Source organism: Gavia stellata, chromosome 30, assembly GCF_030936135.1.
Source record: "Gavia stellata isolate bGavSte3 chromosome 30, bGavSte3.hap2, whole genome shotgun sequence".
In the NCBI taxonomy this organism is placed as follows: Eukaryota; Metazoa; Chordata; class Aves; order Gaviiformes; family Gaviidae; genus Gavia; species Gavia stellata.
In genome coordinates, this window is record NC_082623.1 from 7761796 (window position 1) to 7780136 (window position 18341).

General features: G+C 39.8%; 1 protein-coding gene across 1 annotated transcript; it reads right to left on the reverse strand.

Moving 5' to 3' along the window:
• Window positions 1-2728: 2728 nt before the first annotated feature.
• Window positions 2729-6744, reverse strand: NGF (nerve growth factor). The gene is made up of 2 exons (XM_059831285.1): window positions 6706-6744; window positions 2729-3466 (listed from the first exon to the last, which is right to left on the reverse strand). The coding sequence occupies exon 2, from the start codon at window positions 3452-3454 to the stop codon at window positions 2735-2737; it is 720 nt and encodes a 239-aa protein (XP_059687268.1). The 5' UTR covers window positions 3455-3466; window positions 6706-6744; the 3' UTR covers window positions 2729-2734.
• Between the last annotated feature and the right edge of the window lie 11597 nt (window positions 6745-18341).

An 18341-nucleotide genomic window follows, 5' to 3' on the forward strand; every position in this document is an offset into this window, starting at 1 on the left:
ATTCTCTTTCTAAGAATGCACTTTTCCAGGTTTTTCTTATTTTATAATCATAAAATCCCACATTCTCATTAAATTAATTTCTTGAAATACTTCACCGCTTCTCAGTAGATCATTGGTCACATCAACGTGTCACACAGGCATAATAATAGTATATGTGCAGGGAGAGAAATGATGTACACCTTAAAATTTAAGTTACAGGCTTGGGTTTGTAGCTCTAAGTCTGGAATTCCAGATTCTTCAATTAACAGTGGGATCAAGATCAAGTGTGAATGCATCAAACTGTCCTTTTCACTCTGCCACTCTCCCTTTTGAGACCTTTTTTATGAACAGGTAAGAAATGTCAGTAATACAATAGGTCACTGTCATGAAGGATGAACCAGTAGTCTAGTTTCAGTCTTGGGAGCATGAAATAAAAGTCAGCTGAAGGGATAAATGTGGAATAGATTGTGTCAGTATCTGCAAGACTAAATACCCCCACCCCCCCACCCCCCCTCGTAATGAATAGGTAAATATTTATTATTAGAAATTTTAATCAAGGTCCAGATTTATAACGGTATTCCATAGAGCTTTTAATGATAGCTCTTTGTCCCTCAGATTGGGTATTATAGGTAGTAATACCTTGTTCTTGGCAAGAATGTGTTTTAAGGTGTAGTCAGAGGAACTCCTAAGTGGGCTGGATGTGGAAGGAATGTCAGCTCCCAAGGTTGCTTTAAGAACAAAGTTGTCAGTTTCATGGCTCTTTGAAGAAATGCCAAGTCTTACACGTGTTCGGAATTACCAAATGCATTCATGAGACACTTTCAGTTGCAGTTTTGTTATGTCAGTGGTAAAATAAAGGCAGTCTCCATAATCCTGGAATTCCTGGATGAGTAGCAGCTTCATTTTTCCCTAGTCACATTGTGTCATATATGGTAAAGAGCACTTCTAATGCAGATTTGTTACTTTTGTCTGTTGCCTTAAGGCCACCAGAGAGCACAGGCGGGACTCTGCTCCAGTTCGGCATTTTTCTTTGCTTCAGAATACTGTATGTTTCAGTGATCTCCCTCCGTCTCTCCTGTGATGACTGGCAGGTGGCTGCTGCTGCTGTTGTGTTCTGCTACTGTGTCAGGGCATTTGATGCCTAGATGATTGCACTAAGTATTCCTTAGTCTGCATTACCTCCCCCTGCTCCAGAACAAGTCATCATTATTTGAAGGACACAGGACAGTCAGGAGCCTGCCCTCTCATTGACCTTTCAGATAACTGACTATTCATGCAAATATTGCAAATATGTTGTTCTGGAGAGAGCAAATATTCTCACTGGAATATTGTTGTCCCACACCATAACCGCCTACCAGAGGGGGCTAAAAAGTGGCATACCAGTGATTATTAGGAATGGTCTCTGTCTCGGTGCCTTCCACTTCACACAGACTGGCACTACCATAACCAGAAAGCGTATCTTGCCTAGGTTTGGTTATTTCCACTGGCACTATTTTACCACTATGCATTTTCTCTAGAGATCTGCTGCCCTTCTTTGTTGTTTACGTGGAGGAAGCAAATGTCGGGTCTGCTTTTTTCATTAAGGAAATAACTGTGCACGAGGGAAGGCAAGGGTGAAAGTGTGCCCTCTAGGATTTGGAAGAAACCAAGCTGAAAAACCTTAATGGTATTTGTTTTGAAACAGTTTCTGCAATGGATAACAGCTGCTCTTCCAAAGGAAACAATGAGAGAAACTGCAGCTTTATTCAGTGTGCAATGACTGGAACACCCATCACTGGCCTCAGGCTTCACCATGTACTTCTAGAGACCAATGTTCTCCAAAGCACAGAAATTATGAGCATAGGGTTATTTTGGGGCTCTTTGCCTCAGTGGTGGTAGGGTTTTTGTTTTTCTTAAATTTTCGTCTATCATGCCTGAAAAGACTTGCTCCTATGTTAAGTCCCCATTGCCAAAATACTAGCTTGAGAGAATTTTCAAATTTTAATTATAAGCCACATGAACTTTTTTATTTATATATGTGTATTGACATTTGCAACCCCATCACTCTAATATAGCTCATAAGTAATGAGCTGTAAAATACCATTTTAATGCAAAAATACATACATATAGATTCTACTCTTGTGCAGATAAATGTTCCAAAATAATTCAGAACAGATTACTTTTGCAGTGAAAATAATTCGGCAATTTTAAAAAATGCACTACAGGACTTACTTAGAAATTTATCTAGCAACATGGAGAACCAGTATTTCTACCAGGAGTTCACTAAGATGAATAATTATACAAGATTAATATCTTATGAATAATTAGTAAAACTGGAAGCAAGTTTTGAAAGGTCTTTTTCAGTCCCTGGGTAGTTGGACAAAGCATTTCAATTTAAAATAAACCTACAAGATTTTCACAGTAAACTGGCAGGTTTTGTGAGGAAAATTCTTCTGTTGTGGAAGAGACGAATATATGTGAAAACTGTGTGAAAAATATTTTCTTTTTGTAGAATGGTGAGCAAAGATTGTTCAATGGCCCTGTGAACATTTCAGAGTTGTAGGGTTGAATGAGACTAAGGTGAAGATCTTTTGAAGGGTTCTGCCAGTAAATAAATTGCAAAACGCAAAAGGTTTCCAAAAGAGTTTAATAAATAATGAGGTTCTTTCTGTACTGTATAAACTATAAATATACCATGCAGTCCTTTATAACTTAAAATAATTTACAGACTGAGGTAGGGGGGTAGGAGGATGTTGTCATGGGGTTTAGATCCATCTCAGGGTCTCCCTGACTTCCTGCTGAGCACACACACACAGGCTGTGTCAATTCGAATAAATCGCCAGGCTGCTTGCTTGCCCTCCATTGTCAGCGCTTTGACAAAGGTGTGTGTTGTGGTGCAGTAAGAGTTCCAGTGCTTTGCATCGATCCCTCGGCACCCACTGGAGACTGGCTTAGGGTCCCTGCACTTGGTCTCAAAAAAGTACTGCTTAAAAACGTTGTTGTTAATGTTGACCTCTCCCAACACTGTCACCTCTTTGCCTTTAATGTCAGTGGCTGTGGTTTTGTCCCCAACCCACATGCTGACGCTGTCACACACTGAGAACTCTCCCCGGTGTAGTACAGGATGTGCAGTCCTCTTGGTCCTGGCAGTTCTGTTGAGAGAACCTGCACTGCTGAGAAATCCCGTATTCTGTCCTTGCCCTGACACTGGGGGGGGCTGTGTGCTGAACAGCACCCGAGGAGACCGGAAACGCCTCTTCTTAAAAAATTTTGGGTCCATGGTGATATTTATAGCTTCTCTTCTACCTATCGTCCAAGTATAGTGGCCGTGGGATGTCTGTGGAGCTGTCTTGGGAATGTGGTGTCTGTTACTCCGGTGGGTATTGAGCAGGGAGTGTTCTGCAGGATACTCCAGTGGACCATTGTCCTCAGACTTTGGAGCTGCCTGTGTGCCGATCAAAAAAGCTATAATCAGAGTGTAGTACAGCATGGACATTACGCTATGCACCTAGAACAAAAGAAAAACGTAATATTACTGTAAGCCATGCTGGCACAAACGGATGCCGTTGCTGACAATAAATTTATAAAATATCCAGGATTATACAGATTGCATCAGGTATTCATGTGGGTGCCAGATGTTGTTCTTCCGGAAGAGCTCATTCAGATAGCATAAATGTTCTTAATAAAGCGAGAACATTAGAAAATAATAGCTAGATTATTATTAATTCCTCTGGTATTTGTTATTAGAACACTGTTTATGAAGCACTTGTTTGGTGTTATTCATGTGGAGACCATATGGCGACAGCATGTTCCCAGGAGTAAAATCTCTAGTGATTTTTTTGCAGCAACCTTTTTGGCCAGGGCTGGTCTCTTGGCTGCAAATACCGTGCAGAGTAGTGAGAGCAGAAGCAGCCCCTTGGCTAAAAAAGCTGTCCATTCAGTTAATTTGTCTGCAGAGGTGTCCCTGGGGCTAGGGTGGGGACCACCAAGGCGGTACTTGTGGAGGGGGGGGAGCCCTGGTGAATCGTGCCATTATCACACACTCAACAGCCATGCTTACCTGCCATGTGGACAGGCCCCACCACTCTGGCTGGCTCAGCAGCCTCCAGTAGCCTCCATCTATCCCATCTGCCCTTTCGGGATGCACCACATTGCTGATCTTGGGCAGATAAAGCCCAGGCTCCTTCCCAGAAGAGCTCAGACATCACATGTCACGAGGACAGATGGGATTTTTCCATGTTCAAGCTGCCTATTAGGATAAATATGGGTATTACATAGGAGCACCATGGGTGACAGGCTACTTCTGGGTTGGCATCTTAGGTATAGCATAGCTAAAACAGTTGTGGCCGTAGTACTGGGAATTATGCACAGGGGAAACACCTTCCTTTTTACAGAGTGCCATGAGCAAGAAGCTCAACAAATGTCACTGCATAGCAGATCCGGTGCCAGTGCTAGTCTTCCTTTGATCTGGAGAATATACACATCTGTTTGGGTGTGGAAGAGTGCAAGACAAATGTCTAAAACTTCGCTAAGAACAATTTTGTGCTGGAAGACCAGCGGCAGTAATACTTTGTCAGGTAACTACCATGTGATGGCTAATTTAGCCACATGTTGGGTTAACAAATCAGCAGCAGGCATCCTGGGAATAAGAGACATTGAAAAATTATCTGAAATTGCAGTTAAGGGCAGACATTGTATTTCCTCTGTGAAGACTTAAAAAGCAGCGACAGGGTATAAACAGAAAAAAACCTACCAAGCGAGGCCCCTCCCCTGTCTCTGCCTTGTTTTGCCTGACATGTCTCAGCTGGCCCCGAATTACACTGTGTCCGGCCAGCAGGCAGGCAGCCGCGCATAGACTGGACAAACAGGGTTTTGTAAAAGAGGAATCAGGCTCTGCAGTTCCACTGTGATTTCCCAGCATGTCTTAATGTTTTTTCTGGGTGTGGGTCAATTGCTGTTGAAGTTCTCCCTCTCTCTTTCTGTTCAGCTTTCTCAGACTGGAATCCCAAGCAGCACTAAACCACTCAACCAGGGCTTTAGCTTTGCTAGAGCACAATCTTGTAGAAAATGCAGAACTCTAAGATGTCCCATAAGTTCTTGTGTGGATAGTCTTATCTCGGACAAGAGCTGAAATGAAATAAACAGTAGTGTTTGTGCAGGGCTGGGCAAGCATTTAAGAGATCAGCAGGAGATGCCAAGTGAAGGTAGTGCCTGAAGAGGGTGAAGATGCTACAGTCCCTGCATCAAGGGGAGAAAAGAAGAGAAAGGCCAAAAGCCACATTAGCAGTTGTCTGTATAACAGTTGGGCTGGAGGAATTAGGGACAAAAAGATGAGGAGAGTCAAATCTCTCGCTCAGAAAAAATCCTTACTGTTCCAAAGCTACTTTAATTTGCTTAAAACGAGTCTGAGGGTTGCTGCTTTCCCACATGCTGCTCGTGCTTGACCAGTCATCGTCATCTGTACAAGGAAATAGAGCTGGGTGTGTGTAGCTCAATAGCTTGACTATGCGCGATTCAGAGAGTAACCCCTTGTTCTACAACCAAATTAAAATCAGATGGTTCATTACATCTCTAAAGAGTTAGCTTTCCCGACAGAAATGTTAATGGAAAAGGTTTGCAGAACAAAATCCAGGCACAATTTAGACATGCCAATAGCAGCCTCAACCTATTGTGTTTATACATAAACCTTTTTTATTATTTCCTTCTATAGGAAAGAGACATTGCAATCAGCAAAGAGCTGTTTCTGGTTTTGTGCTATACAAGATTCACCGCTCTAAAATGCAGCTACGTTTATCTCCCTTCTCTGAGTTTCTTATGTTGCATTTGCTAAAATTATGGCTTTAAGGCCATTAACACAAAATCAGAAAGATCTCGCCTGTGGCCCAAACACAGACAAAATGTATTTGGGATACCTGGTAGTTTTCCTGAAGATTCAAAATTGAATCTTTTAATCAGTTATTAAATTAGTGGAGAATAGAAACTGACAGATTAAAAAAGTGGACTAGACTTGATGACAACACAAGCAAAAACCCCCAATATTTAAAGAATAGGTATGCCTTAGACTGTGAGGATTGTGGACTTTTTTGCTGACATGTACAGATATTTTACAGGCTATTTTGGGGGGTTGTTTCTAAACTTTGTCACATGCTTAGTTACTAGACCCTTTCATGGTGCTTTCTAGAAGTGTTCACAGTGCATGTCAAGTGCAGCCACCTGAACTTCCAGGGAGATGCACATCTGCCAATTCTAATGCTGGTAGTACATGGGTGTCTGTAACATTGGCCACAAAGGTTATCACAGGCATTTCAATGCCAAAAATACAAAAACTGGGCTAAAACAGAGGATGTTTAATGAGAACTGTGACTTCTAAGTGGACCATGTCTCACTATAAGTAAACATTCCCCACAAAAGATACCGTGTCTGGAGACAGAATAAAAGAAGACAGAGTAAGTGGAAACTCCCATTTTAGCTGGACAATAGCTAGCTAGTGGGTATTAGTGAAGCAACTTGTTTAATAAGTCAAAGAACTAAGCTTTTCCAAAAGTAAGAGTATTAAATGCAGACTGCCCTCATCTTCATTCTTTAGAAAACAGACCAATGATTTTTTTAAGTTCAAGATGACAACTCTCTTCCGTACTTATATGTTGGTCATTTAAACACTTCTGGTATAGCTGTTCAGGCTACTGTGGGATACTAGTAATAGACAATTTCAGTCTGCTCTCAGAAGAGTGTGTGTGCTGTGCTTACCTCCGAGTATACTGCACAAAAAACTGCTCCCCCAACAAGGTCTTTATTTCATCCAGACGCTGAGCTGGGGTTGGCTGCAGCATGCCATCGGGCCAGTTTGACTGCGTAGCTGAGTCTGGGAGTTGCTTATTCTGCGTTCCACTAGAAGTAGAAGTATTTGTTTCAATAATTAGCCAGCAAATAAGTGTTTTCAGTACCATTCCCTGTTTGGTAGCAGGAGTACAGGGACAAATCCACTTGCTTGGCTCTCTGAACTGTGCCTTTTTCACTGTTAAAGTGTAGAGGCTGTCTAAAGTGCAGTCCTCGACTTTGAATAACAGCACATTTGTTAAGACAGAGCTACCTTTATTTAGCACCTTTACCAGACTGTGGTTAACAATCCACTGCTCCCGATCCCTCTTGGGCATCTTCCAGGCTCACCAAAAACAGGACCGATGTAGCATAGTGAAGCAATACCTGCTGATGTCATTCTCTCAGCTCAGTTTGCACAGTAGTGATAGGCAAATGGGGACCCAGACCCCCCATCATCTTTGTCTGGGAAGCAAGTCTGGTTACAAGTAAAGGCAATGCAAGTTCTGTGCCAGCAAATGCAGCCAATATAAAACTCAGTGGCTACTCTGCTTGGTTGTCCAGATTGGTCTAAACAGCGCTATCACCAGCCCTGCTTTCTTTTTCTGTCACAGTACTTCAAAATGGTGCATTCCCATTGTCAATACTCAAACACTCAAAACTAGAGATGTTTGTAGTACCTGCAGGATATGAACCTGTCTATGCCCTATCTGCTATGCACTCATCTGAGTTACGCAGTTTGTGCCCCATGCTTTCTCCTCTTATGTTGCTCCAAATGCTGGAAGTCCTTTAGAGGCCCTGAGGGAGGGTTGGCAACATGCATGCTACTGTACATTCTGAACAGCCAGTGGAAAGAAACTTTTATTTCTCCTCTGAGTTTTTGTCAACACATACAGTAACATTGTCAGTGATGGTAATGTTCCATGTGAAATACCAGCTACCTACAGGGTAGTTCTAGCCTCCCCCATCACTGTTTGAGCTAAGTGTGAAGAAATGCAGTCGCAAAGTTGGCTGGGCTGTTTTGTAGTAGCGTCACATTTAGTGAAAGTGAGTGGAGGGGAAAAAAAAAAGTGTGCAGCTCAGCAGACTGAAGTGATGAAACATCTCACAGGTTGTACAGCAATAGTGACTGGACTCTGCTGATTGCTTGGAACATGAGTTCCACTTCAGCAATTTCATAAGAGACTGCTGAGGATCTGTTTCCGTGAAGAGATGATGCCTGAGGTCTTTCATTCACACATGGAAAAAGAAGAAAAGAAAAAAATTCCAAGGCTCCTATACTGCCAGAGCTAAAAGACAGTGTGTGTTAAAAACTAGCAAATTGGTCAGCCTCAGTGCTGGATGTCTTCAATTTTAGGAAAAAAAGCAGAAAATCAGTATGCTGTATCAAATGAAACTTGGAGACAAGCTTGGGATGACATTTTAGGGGGTGAACCAAGTGTGTCCTTACCTGATGGAATCTGTTAATCGCAGCCTTTGGAGACTAGCACTGGTGAGGTGAAAAGACAATGAGTTACTCTCTCTCTGTTCTAGGCAGGCTTCCTTTTTTCACTAGTATTCAGGCAGGAATCAGGCGAGGGCCAGAGACATACTTGACTCTTCCTGGCTTAGGAGAGAATCTGAAGACCTTTCACAGGACAAAAGGCCTTAAACTTTGGGGGTTTTTTTGATAAGTGATTCAGAGTGGGTCCAAATGAGCTATTTGGCTGGGATACTCTTTTTCACTGAGGCAACGTGAACTGTAGACCTGCACCCAGATTTAGGAGAAAATGGCCAGAAGATAAGGGTAGCTGCTGAAGCCTAGTCAAGAGGAGGAAAGCAGTGGGCTGAAAACAACAGCTACAACAGCAGGGAAATCTCTTGGTCAATTCAATAGATAATCAGAAGGAGAATCACAGATTGCCATTGGTTGGCAGAGAATTACCTGATCGCGGCTGATATTTGAGAAGAACTGAAGATACAAAACTTGCAGACACATGAAGTCACATACTTAAATGCTTGTCCTCTGGCTACTGTAAAGGCAGAAATAACTCTGGGCTTAATTACTACACTGTGAATGGTCATATAGACCCCAAATCAAAGGAAAACCCATTATTTTCTTCACCCATTAAATTCAGCATGCTGACGCCTTCTCAAGAGAGTACATTTCTGACTGTAAATTTATGAGTGCCATTAGAAAGTGATAGAAATAGTATTTTATTAATCTTAAATATTTAGATAGCTTATCTGTTCCATTTAATAAGGTAAATAAGGCTTGTATAAGGTACTCCTGTACTGCAAAAGATCCTGCTGGATTCATTGTGGAGATTCAAGTGCATTTGCTAAGGAGAACATGCTGCTAATGCCAAAGCATGAACTGGATTAATTTTACACCTGCACAATTCCTGTCTACAGGAGAGCTGATTGCCAGTAATTGTAGCCACTGGGTTTGCCTCTTACCAAGATCCAAATACAAACTAGTTAATTTTTAAAAATCTAACTGAAATCTTCCAAACTCATTTTCAAGCAGTGCAGGGCACAGGAGTCTATCTGTTACGTGCTCATTGTATTGCGTTGTGCAGCACTTCTGCAATGATTTGGCCACTCTTTGGGTTTGCTGCAGTCTGTAGATCATGGCTCATGTTCTACTGTACCAGTGTGGTTGAAGTATTTAGGAGTTAAGGTAGTTACAATGATACGAATGTGTCAGAAAGGTCAGACAAAGTTCTAAAATCCAAAGCTTCATGCTATCAGGCTGACTATGCTATATTTTTGCAAGAATGTACTACTAAAGTAATAACCCTTTCAGTGAACTCTTGTCAGTTTAGTAACAGTAATGATAGAGCTATAATATGCTAGCCACTGCCAAAAATAATCCAACAACTTTTCCGACTGTTCTGCCACCCTAAGAAAACACTGCTTCTCTGCCAACTGGCTGGTTTTTAACCACAAAAGAGTTTATTTTCAGCAGGGCTTTTTTTTAAGTTCTTTTACTGTCTTCTTCCCGGATTCCTCGTTGTGGCGGAATCCGGTAAATGATGCTGTGTTATTCAAATGATGCTGAAGACAGTATCTATATGCTATTCCTCTCTACTTACCATTCTCCGAGATTAATAAAATATCCTACTGAAGTAAGTATTTCTTCAGAATTTGCATGCATTCAGGATTACAGACCTGGGTGGTAAAATACACTACTTCATTCTTATTTCTTAGTCTCAGCACATATAGTAGGAGTAGTGGCACTTTATAAATACATAAAATGCTGTTTGCACATGAATGCTTCATAGGGGTTTACAGTAAAACAAATACAGTATTTACCAACTGATCTAAGGGCTGTCTGAGAAAGGTAATAATTGAAATACAGATGATCCGTCTCCCTATTTCTTTGCTTATTTGGCAATCATGCAATAAAGACGCCACTAGTAAAAGCTGAACAGTCTAAAAGCAGTGTTACAAAGGGCTTAATATAAGAGTGGAGAAATGGATCGCATGAAAAAGCAAGTGGTTCTGTGTCTTGAAAAACTCTGCTTGCAGGCACCTGTAAGCGAAACAAGTGCCAAATAAAACACGTATATATAGGGAATTCCCAGCTGTCCCACAGAAACTGAGGAAGAATGGACGAAAAGCGTATGTTGCCTGGAAACTTACTTAGAAAATTTAGTAAATTTACTAAATTAATTGCTTCCAATAAGAATAGCAGTACTTAAAATTGTTGCTAAATCTCTGTATAGATCTCTGTTCCATGTAAAACCCCCAAACTTGTAAGTCTTGATTCTAGTGCAGATCAATTTCAATTCAGACTGCAGTACTTGGACAGTTAGCAACTGGGTTACAAAAAGTGTAAAGATACATGGTAGAGTTTTGAAATCCCAAGAGCAGTTTATAGATTTGACACTTCTCTGTGAAAACTGCCGTTGAATTTTGGCAGTTCTGTTTTTGCTAGAATACAGAAATACAGCTCTCTTAAACCTGGAAGCATTGATAAAGTATTGTTACAGTGGGGAGGAAAAAATAGTGTACTATGTTGAAGTATTTCCATTTCATGACTACCACTTGTATAACTGGAAATAGAGCATGGAAAATTGGACTCCAGGGCATCACCCACTCTTTCTCCCCAGGACACTGAACAGTGCCGCTTCTCACTTCAAGAATGTTAATGTTTTATTTTAAACTTTCTGAAGGAGAGAAAATGGAAGCCCGATTTAGCACAACTCTAGCAGACCAGTAGTGGTGATGTTTAACGAACATAAGCTCTTCCTTCAGGTATTCAGCTCTGCCAGAACAAATCAGAAATACTTCTTTTACAGATCTGTCACAATCCTAATGTTTTGAATAGCTTTTCTGGGGGGTGTATTTTAAACAAAAGTGACTGGATTTGACCAACCCAGAAGGGTCCCTTCCTCTTAAATGTTCTTCTAAAATCAGCTTTTATCACAGAATAGTATTATATATACTTGATGGTAACTGGCAAAACATCAACACCATGTTTTGCTACATTTCAGGGGTATTTTTACATTTGTGTTCCAAGTGGATTGATTTTGCTCTTTCACTGACTCAGTAGAAAAGGCTGGGGGAGACAGATGAATACCTGCTACTTGGAATTTACTTGAAAAACATACAATTACATTTCAGAAAGTTCATGGTCGTCTAATGTTTCTTATTTCTGGTTACATTTCACTGTGATATCATGAACAACGGACAGCTTTCCAGTAGGGAAATTTGCTATGGGGCTTATAAGAACTTCCCAGTATCCATTAGTCCCAGGGCATTCAGATCACTCTAAGAATCATCCTTGAGACTAAGAACAGTTTTCTTTTTTCCTCATACCTATAGAATGAAGAGAAACAGCTGGTTTCTTCTTTTCTGCCAATGTACTGCAGTTAAGATACATTTAAGTCTTAAAAGGAACATGAATTCTAGTAATTTAGTTTCCAGCAGGAATTGTAGTCTTGCTATACTGCCTTGTTTCAACTAGAAACAGTACTCAGAAACCAGTCATCCAGGTTTTTTTTTTTTTTCAGGATTTACAGTAATGCTGTTCTTTTATACAGCGTCGTACCTCTAGAACAATCGTTGTGAGGTGAAGCAAAATGTTTTTGTCATGACCAGGAACAATAGAAGTTTTAGCCACAAGGTTATATAAAGCTTGCCTGCTAGGCCAGCTGACAGTCAGCCAGCACTTTAATAGTGATAACCTCTAAGGTTTAGTTTACAAATATTGCACTAGTAAGATGAAGGACTCCTACTATCAAGTCACACTCTTCTCCTTTAGGGCAAATCCCCACCTTACAGTGTCTCTTACAGTTCTAAAAAGATGATTTATCCCTTCCTAGTGTTGGTATATTGGCTGAGGCCCCCAAATGCTGTAAGTTAAAAAAGGGATTCAGACGTTAATAGTCAGACCGCACTATGGCAGCATTTAATACACATTCTCTTGAGACAAATGGGAGTGATCATTTTCAATCGCACCTCACTTAAACAGGTAAAACTTTTACATTTTTTTTAAGTTGCACATGATTTAGATCCAGCCACCAAACTTTACAAGTTAAAAAAATGTGGTTTTTTACAGAACAATGACTTACTTTCCACTCAGAAACACAGAAGAGTTTTCTACAGTGAACTCTTAAGAGCTGAGGATGTGCATTCAGTGCTGAAAACTTTTCAGTTTTCAGCCCAATTCATTTTACAATTAGCTTTTGCTGACAGTGTGATCTGAGTGTTTATTGTCACGTGCTTTTTGCTAAATGTGAGTGGGGATGGGGTGGGTAGGAAAACGTTCCTCATTATTAGTTTGTTAGAGATTAATATACACTCTGTGCATTAAAAGTGTGTAATTCCACCATGTCTCGTTGGAATGTATTCTTGCTTTCCTTGAAGAGTGCCGTATTTTTTTTTCCTTTGAGGTTTTTGTCTTAGCATTATACAGTTCTGTAAATATGGTGATTGTATTGCTTTGTGAAATCTCACGATGTGAGACTTGAAAGACCAGGAAAATAAATAAAAAGCTGGTGGAGCAATCGATAATTAAAGCCATGCTGCTCTGTTACAGTTCTACCAGCATGAAGTGGAAACTAAGACCAAGCCTTGATTTTATACCAGAACACCTCTGACACCTCACGTAATTACTGTTGTAGTACTAAACAGGTAGGAGCATCCTCAGCTTGCATGAAGTGTGCTACTGCTTGAATTGAAAGAACAAAATTTTCCAAAATGCTTTGGCAAGCCTTTTTGTTGTTTGTCATCCGTAATGCACCAGTAAAGCTTTAATTATGTCTCAGTTTTTATCTTAGATACTTACTGTTTGCTGCACACAAAGTACTGATTAGGCTGTTAGAGCACAGAAACCAATGATAATACATAAGACCTGTCTGTCTTGAGGTTCTTGGGTATCCTGCTGCTTCCACTAATGCCTGACTAGGTAAAGTGAAGCACTAGAATTGAATTGGGCTATCAGTGTGGTATTACTATCTATAAATGTTAGTAAAAATGAAGCATTTTTGTCTATAATACAGACTATTTTTAGTGCCTTATTTTAATAGAGAAGACAGTGCAGCCTTCTAATTGCACATTCACCAGATTCCATTAAAGTAGCTCCTGTGCTAGTAAGAGAAAAGCTAAATTAATGCTCAGTTTGGCTCAAGCAAATACAGCAAGTAAATTATTTTCTAAATAATAAACATAGGCAATAAACATAGGTGTACAATGTTGTAATCTAAAGCATGATACAATTTGGAATGTTGTTTTCTGTCATTCTTGAAGTTGTTGGCATATTTTAGGGATGTGCAAAAAACCAACAGAAAGGATATTTGAATCTTTTTGTCTTCGTGATTACAGAAACTCTGAATCAATCTTGAATTTATGGAATGATGCATATTTCAGAAGTGAGCTCCCTAGTGCAAATAACCTAGTTACTCTCAAGTCTCATGCAGTTCATGCAGAAGGTATGGAAGAACAAGGGATTAGTCTTATGAGAGCACACATCTGATTTACCAATTTTGTAATTCAGGTTACAGGAAATAGAAGAAAACCAACATCATAATAGCAAGAAATAATAGTTTTCGGAGTATTCAATGACCCAATAGTGTCCCCAAAGTATTTGATTAGACTTCTCCATTTCAGACATGAGAAGAGGTTGCTTTAGTCAATAATGACAAAAGGAGTTCACACTATGTAGGGTTTGACCCAGCAGTGAAGTTTGTGCAGTTCTTTCCAATGACACAGTATGGAGCGTGTGTGCTGTGCTAGGGCTACTGGTAGCAGATGGTTTGCAGCCAGTAAACTGCTGCTTGTTTTCTGGTATTATTTGCAATGATGGATGATATGCTTGGCTGTCTATGCAGCAAATGGGATCATGGAGGTCACCAAAATAAGCAACAAATAATGTACTAGTTTTATCTTGCTGCTTCTGGTAGTAAGAGAGAAATGAGGGAGGCAGTTGCTGCTGAAGTTGCTGTTAAAGAGAAGGTGTCTACTGGCACATCTTCCTCACTGAAACATTTGAACAGGTATATGTATTAAAATTTAGCAGTAGCAATTCAGGGAAAAAATTTCTGAGACCTGGGAGGACTTGAAGGGAATCCTTAAGCCATTATGACTAAGAGCAGTGTCAGAGGCACTGCATTTCAGCTTTCCCTTGATCTTAGCTGATGAGCAAGAAAATGGAAATTTCTAATGGACTCAAGATTTCTCAAGATATCTACAGTGACTCATCCTGTAAATAAGAGCTTTATGAATGCTGAAGAGCCAGTTGGAAGCTACCTGTGTCTCATACGCTTCCTTTTGTTCCAGATGCCTCCAGTACTGAAATGTTCCTTTGGCTGTTTCTAGGGAGAGCAGTAGACTGAGAAAAATGCTGCCCTGCAGCAATGAGCATGCATCATGTCACCATGATCACCTTCATCACAGGATGTGCAACAAATACCTACCTCTAGATTTCTGACCCAGGTGTAGTCTGGGGAAGGGTAATAACAAGAATGCTTGATAGCCCACGATGCATCTGTCCATTTTGGGTACTTAAGGGAAAATAGCACTGTGAGTCTTGACCTGCAGGGTGGGGATTCACCAAATCAGAAACCAATAAAGCTTTGGAAAACACTTCTTAGGGTTTACTTTATGCTTATTGGGGCATAAGTAATCGGGATGGCTTATTTGCAGGAGCCTAATTTTATCACTTCTACCCTCCTGAACCAGTACATAAATATTTCAATTGCTAGTGCCTCTGCAGAGAAGCCCAAAAAAAGCAAAACAAGTCTATTGCCCATCACCTTCATTGACACTCCATTCCCTCAGAGCACAGGGTGCTGAGTGGAGCTACCTGATGGGAGAGATCCAGCCTGCACCAACAGGTGCTGGTTTCTTGCAGTAGGTGACAGAGACTCATGACACAGGACAGACAGAGCTCAACTTTAAAAGGCTCACTTTGTAACTACTGAGTTGTAAAACGTAATCAAGACTTCTATTTCTAAGAATGTAATGTTTGGCATCGTGACACTGTCGCATGTAGAATACGCTCATGGGAATTTAGAGTCATCAAGAGTCATCTAAAATGTGGCTTCCTTTGGAAAACAATACATGATCTTCTGGTTATGATGGCCATAGCAGTAAAAACTTGCAGTGGGATGCAGCTCTTACTGTGACAGATTGGCTGTTAGTACAGTGTTAAACATGCACGGAGCTACCCTGACAGAAGAGAAAATTATATCCTATTTAAGATAACAAAGACAAACAGTCATTAAATAGAAGATATAGAAATTGTCTCTGTCAGGATAAAAATCTCTTTAAATACAGTGAAGGAAAAATGAATTAATGGTCACTTATCAAAACTAGTGAGAAATCCCTCTGAAAATAAATGACAGAAAACAGCATTAGAAAGGAGCATGGGAATCTGATTCTCCTGAAGTCGATGGCTTCAATGGCATAAAGCTGGTAAAATTAAGTGAGCTAGAAGTAAAAATGCCGGCTAGAAGTAAGTTATCTGAGCATACTGCAGTTGTGTATCATCCCTATATTATAATCTATAAAGCAAATCGTAAAATTAATGATTGACATGTGATGATTACTTTGGAACTTTCAATATAGACTTCAAAATGTATGTATATTTTATAGGACTCCAGGGTTTCATAAATCTGAATTCATTGGCACAAAGGATTGACTAAAGATCTCAGGCACTAACTGACAGAAAAACTACTGCAGCATAAATGGGATAAATCCATCCCACCCATATAAAGTTGGATGCCTTTGAGGTCTATGGAAATAGATGCCTCCACCCTACCCAACTACCACCCAGCATGAAAGATTGCTGCTCACCTACAGTTGCTGTCCAAACGCAAGAAGAGGAGTTGTTCCCTAGTTGCTGCTTAAAACAGCAAGTCCAAAAGAACTGCATGAGGGTGGGTGCAGGGCCGGTCCTTCTCTTCCTCTACACCTTTACCAAATGGATCTTGAGCTGGTTCTGCCAAGTGTCTAGCCTGCTGTATTTGGTCCTGAGGTTTGCAATATGAAATGACCAGAAATGAAAGAACTGGAATTTCAGACTTTATGAAACTACCACAATCAAACTGGAATTCATCTGGGAAAAGAAAGTATGAGGGCAATCAGACTACAGTGTTGCTATCCCATCTTACAGCCAAAAGTAGTTAAGGCAGAAAAATACAATATCTTTAAGGGCCAGTAAACTTTTCCAACTAGTGATCTTATTCCAACTATTCAGAAAGGAATATAATTCCTGATTCTTGTCCAAGCCCTGATTGATAAGAACCAGCTGAATCCTAACAGCAATGCTAGCATTTAATTTTTATTCAAGCTTATAACTTTGATTTTTGTTATCCTTTTTCACTTTTCTACCACTGTACAAAGAAATTTGAAATGAATGAGATTTTTAGCGATTGGACATGTATTGTAGTGTAATGCATAAAATGTGGTGAATCCAAAAATGAGGTAGAAAAAACAAAAATGAGCTGGTATATCATGATCAGATTCCCAGAGATAGATTCCATCATCTGTAATGTTTCTCTACATCTTGAATTTGGAAAAGAACATTATGTAAGTACAAAGAACATCCAGAAATTATGGCCAAGATCCTCATGACTTTTACTACTTGATGCCTGCGTGTTTCAGGCTTTCCTGTTCTATTCATTCTTTACATCAAAAAGAAATTTTATTTTCTACAAATCTTCCAGTGCTTTTATAACAATTTTAAAAGCCTCAACGGTGCTTTAATGGGGCAGGAATTCTGAAAATACAAAAGGGAGTTGAAGTGTGTCTGTACTTGGCAAGTCAAAATACAGGAAGGATGCTGCAAAGAAGGCTAGAGTTGAGAGAACTTTAAAATGTATGTTCTACTGAAGCTGAGGATCTGGCTGCACTTGATAAAAAATTTTGTAGCTGGAGCAGTTCAAAATGAAATACTGGATTTTTTTCCATTAAAAAAACCCCTTAAGGATATAGACAACGAATTGCAAAATAAAACTCCCACCTTACGAAATGGAGATGCTCTTGTGTTCATTCAGACATATCTGAGGTAGTGGAGAAATAGTGAGTACTGAAACAGAATATTACTTTGCATGTGTAGGATTTTCCATCCAAAAATGTCAAGTCATTTTACAAGCACTTAATCAAATGGGCCTCTCCACTACCTTATGGTCTATCAGTAGAAGTTACTTCTGTAGCAAGTGAAGAACCTGAAGAATAACATTGGATTCTTGCCAAGCAGTATCTATGTTCCTTTTCTGCCTTGCCCTGCCCCCCCCCCTTTTTTTTTAAACTTCTAGGATATTCTTTCCTATTTCTAAATCTATTTTACCTTTATGAGACCTACGGAATCCAATTAGTGATTGAATTCCCTCTCTAATGATTTACTTTACATGACAATATGAAAATCGTGACAAGAAACCTCAAATGAGAGCTTTAGAAATTGAATTCCTTATTTTCATTGCAGTTGAAAAAGGGTATTGACCCCACGGCAGTCACATTCATTCTGTGCCTACCTTATTGTAACTACATTTAACTCATTTTGTTAGAAGTCCACATAAGGATTGGGAATAATACTTTTAATTAACTTAAAATGTTAATATTTTTCTTTAAATCAATATGCCCCAAGTTGAATTGGATGTAAATAAGAGTCTCTTGACATCTAGGGTAGTTTACCAAGAGAAACACGAGGTTCTTACTGTTTCTTAGACCTTTAAGCTATTTGTTCTAACGCTTTGGTTCATCAGGACGTGATCAGAAAAAGGAAACAAGCAAATGGGATTTAATCTTTGAGTTCTAGCACTTCAGAAGCAATGATGCTACGTAATTTTCTATGAAGAGACAGCTGTTTTGTAAACTGTGGTGCCGCTGGAATTTTTATTCACATGCTTTCATACTTCGTATGTTTGTACGCAGTACTTACTTAGGATTGAAGTATGGTTTCTATGTAAATGTGTTGACATTATGCAAAATGCTCCATACCTACATTTTTTTTCCTGTACGTTTTCTGTTCTGAACTGTTTTCAGCCTAGATGATCGTCTTGATTAATTGGCAGCAGAGTAAACCATTGCAAAGCTGATCTGCGTAAGTGTTCAGGATGTTTGGGAAACAGATCCTG

Coding starts and splice junctions, on each gene's coding strand:
- NGF (XM_059831285.1), bottom strand. CDS start 3,454: ATGTCCATGCTGTACTACACTCTGATTATAGCTTTTTTGATCGGCACA.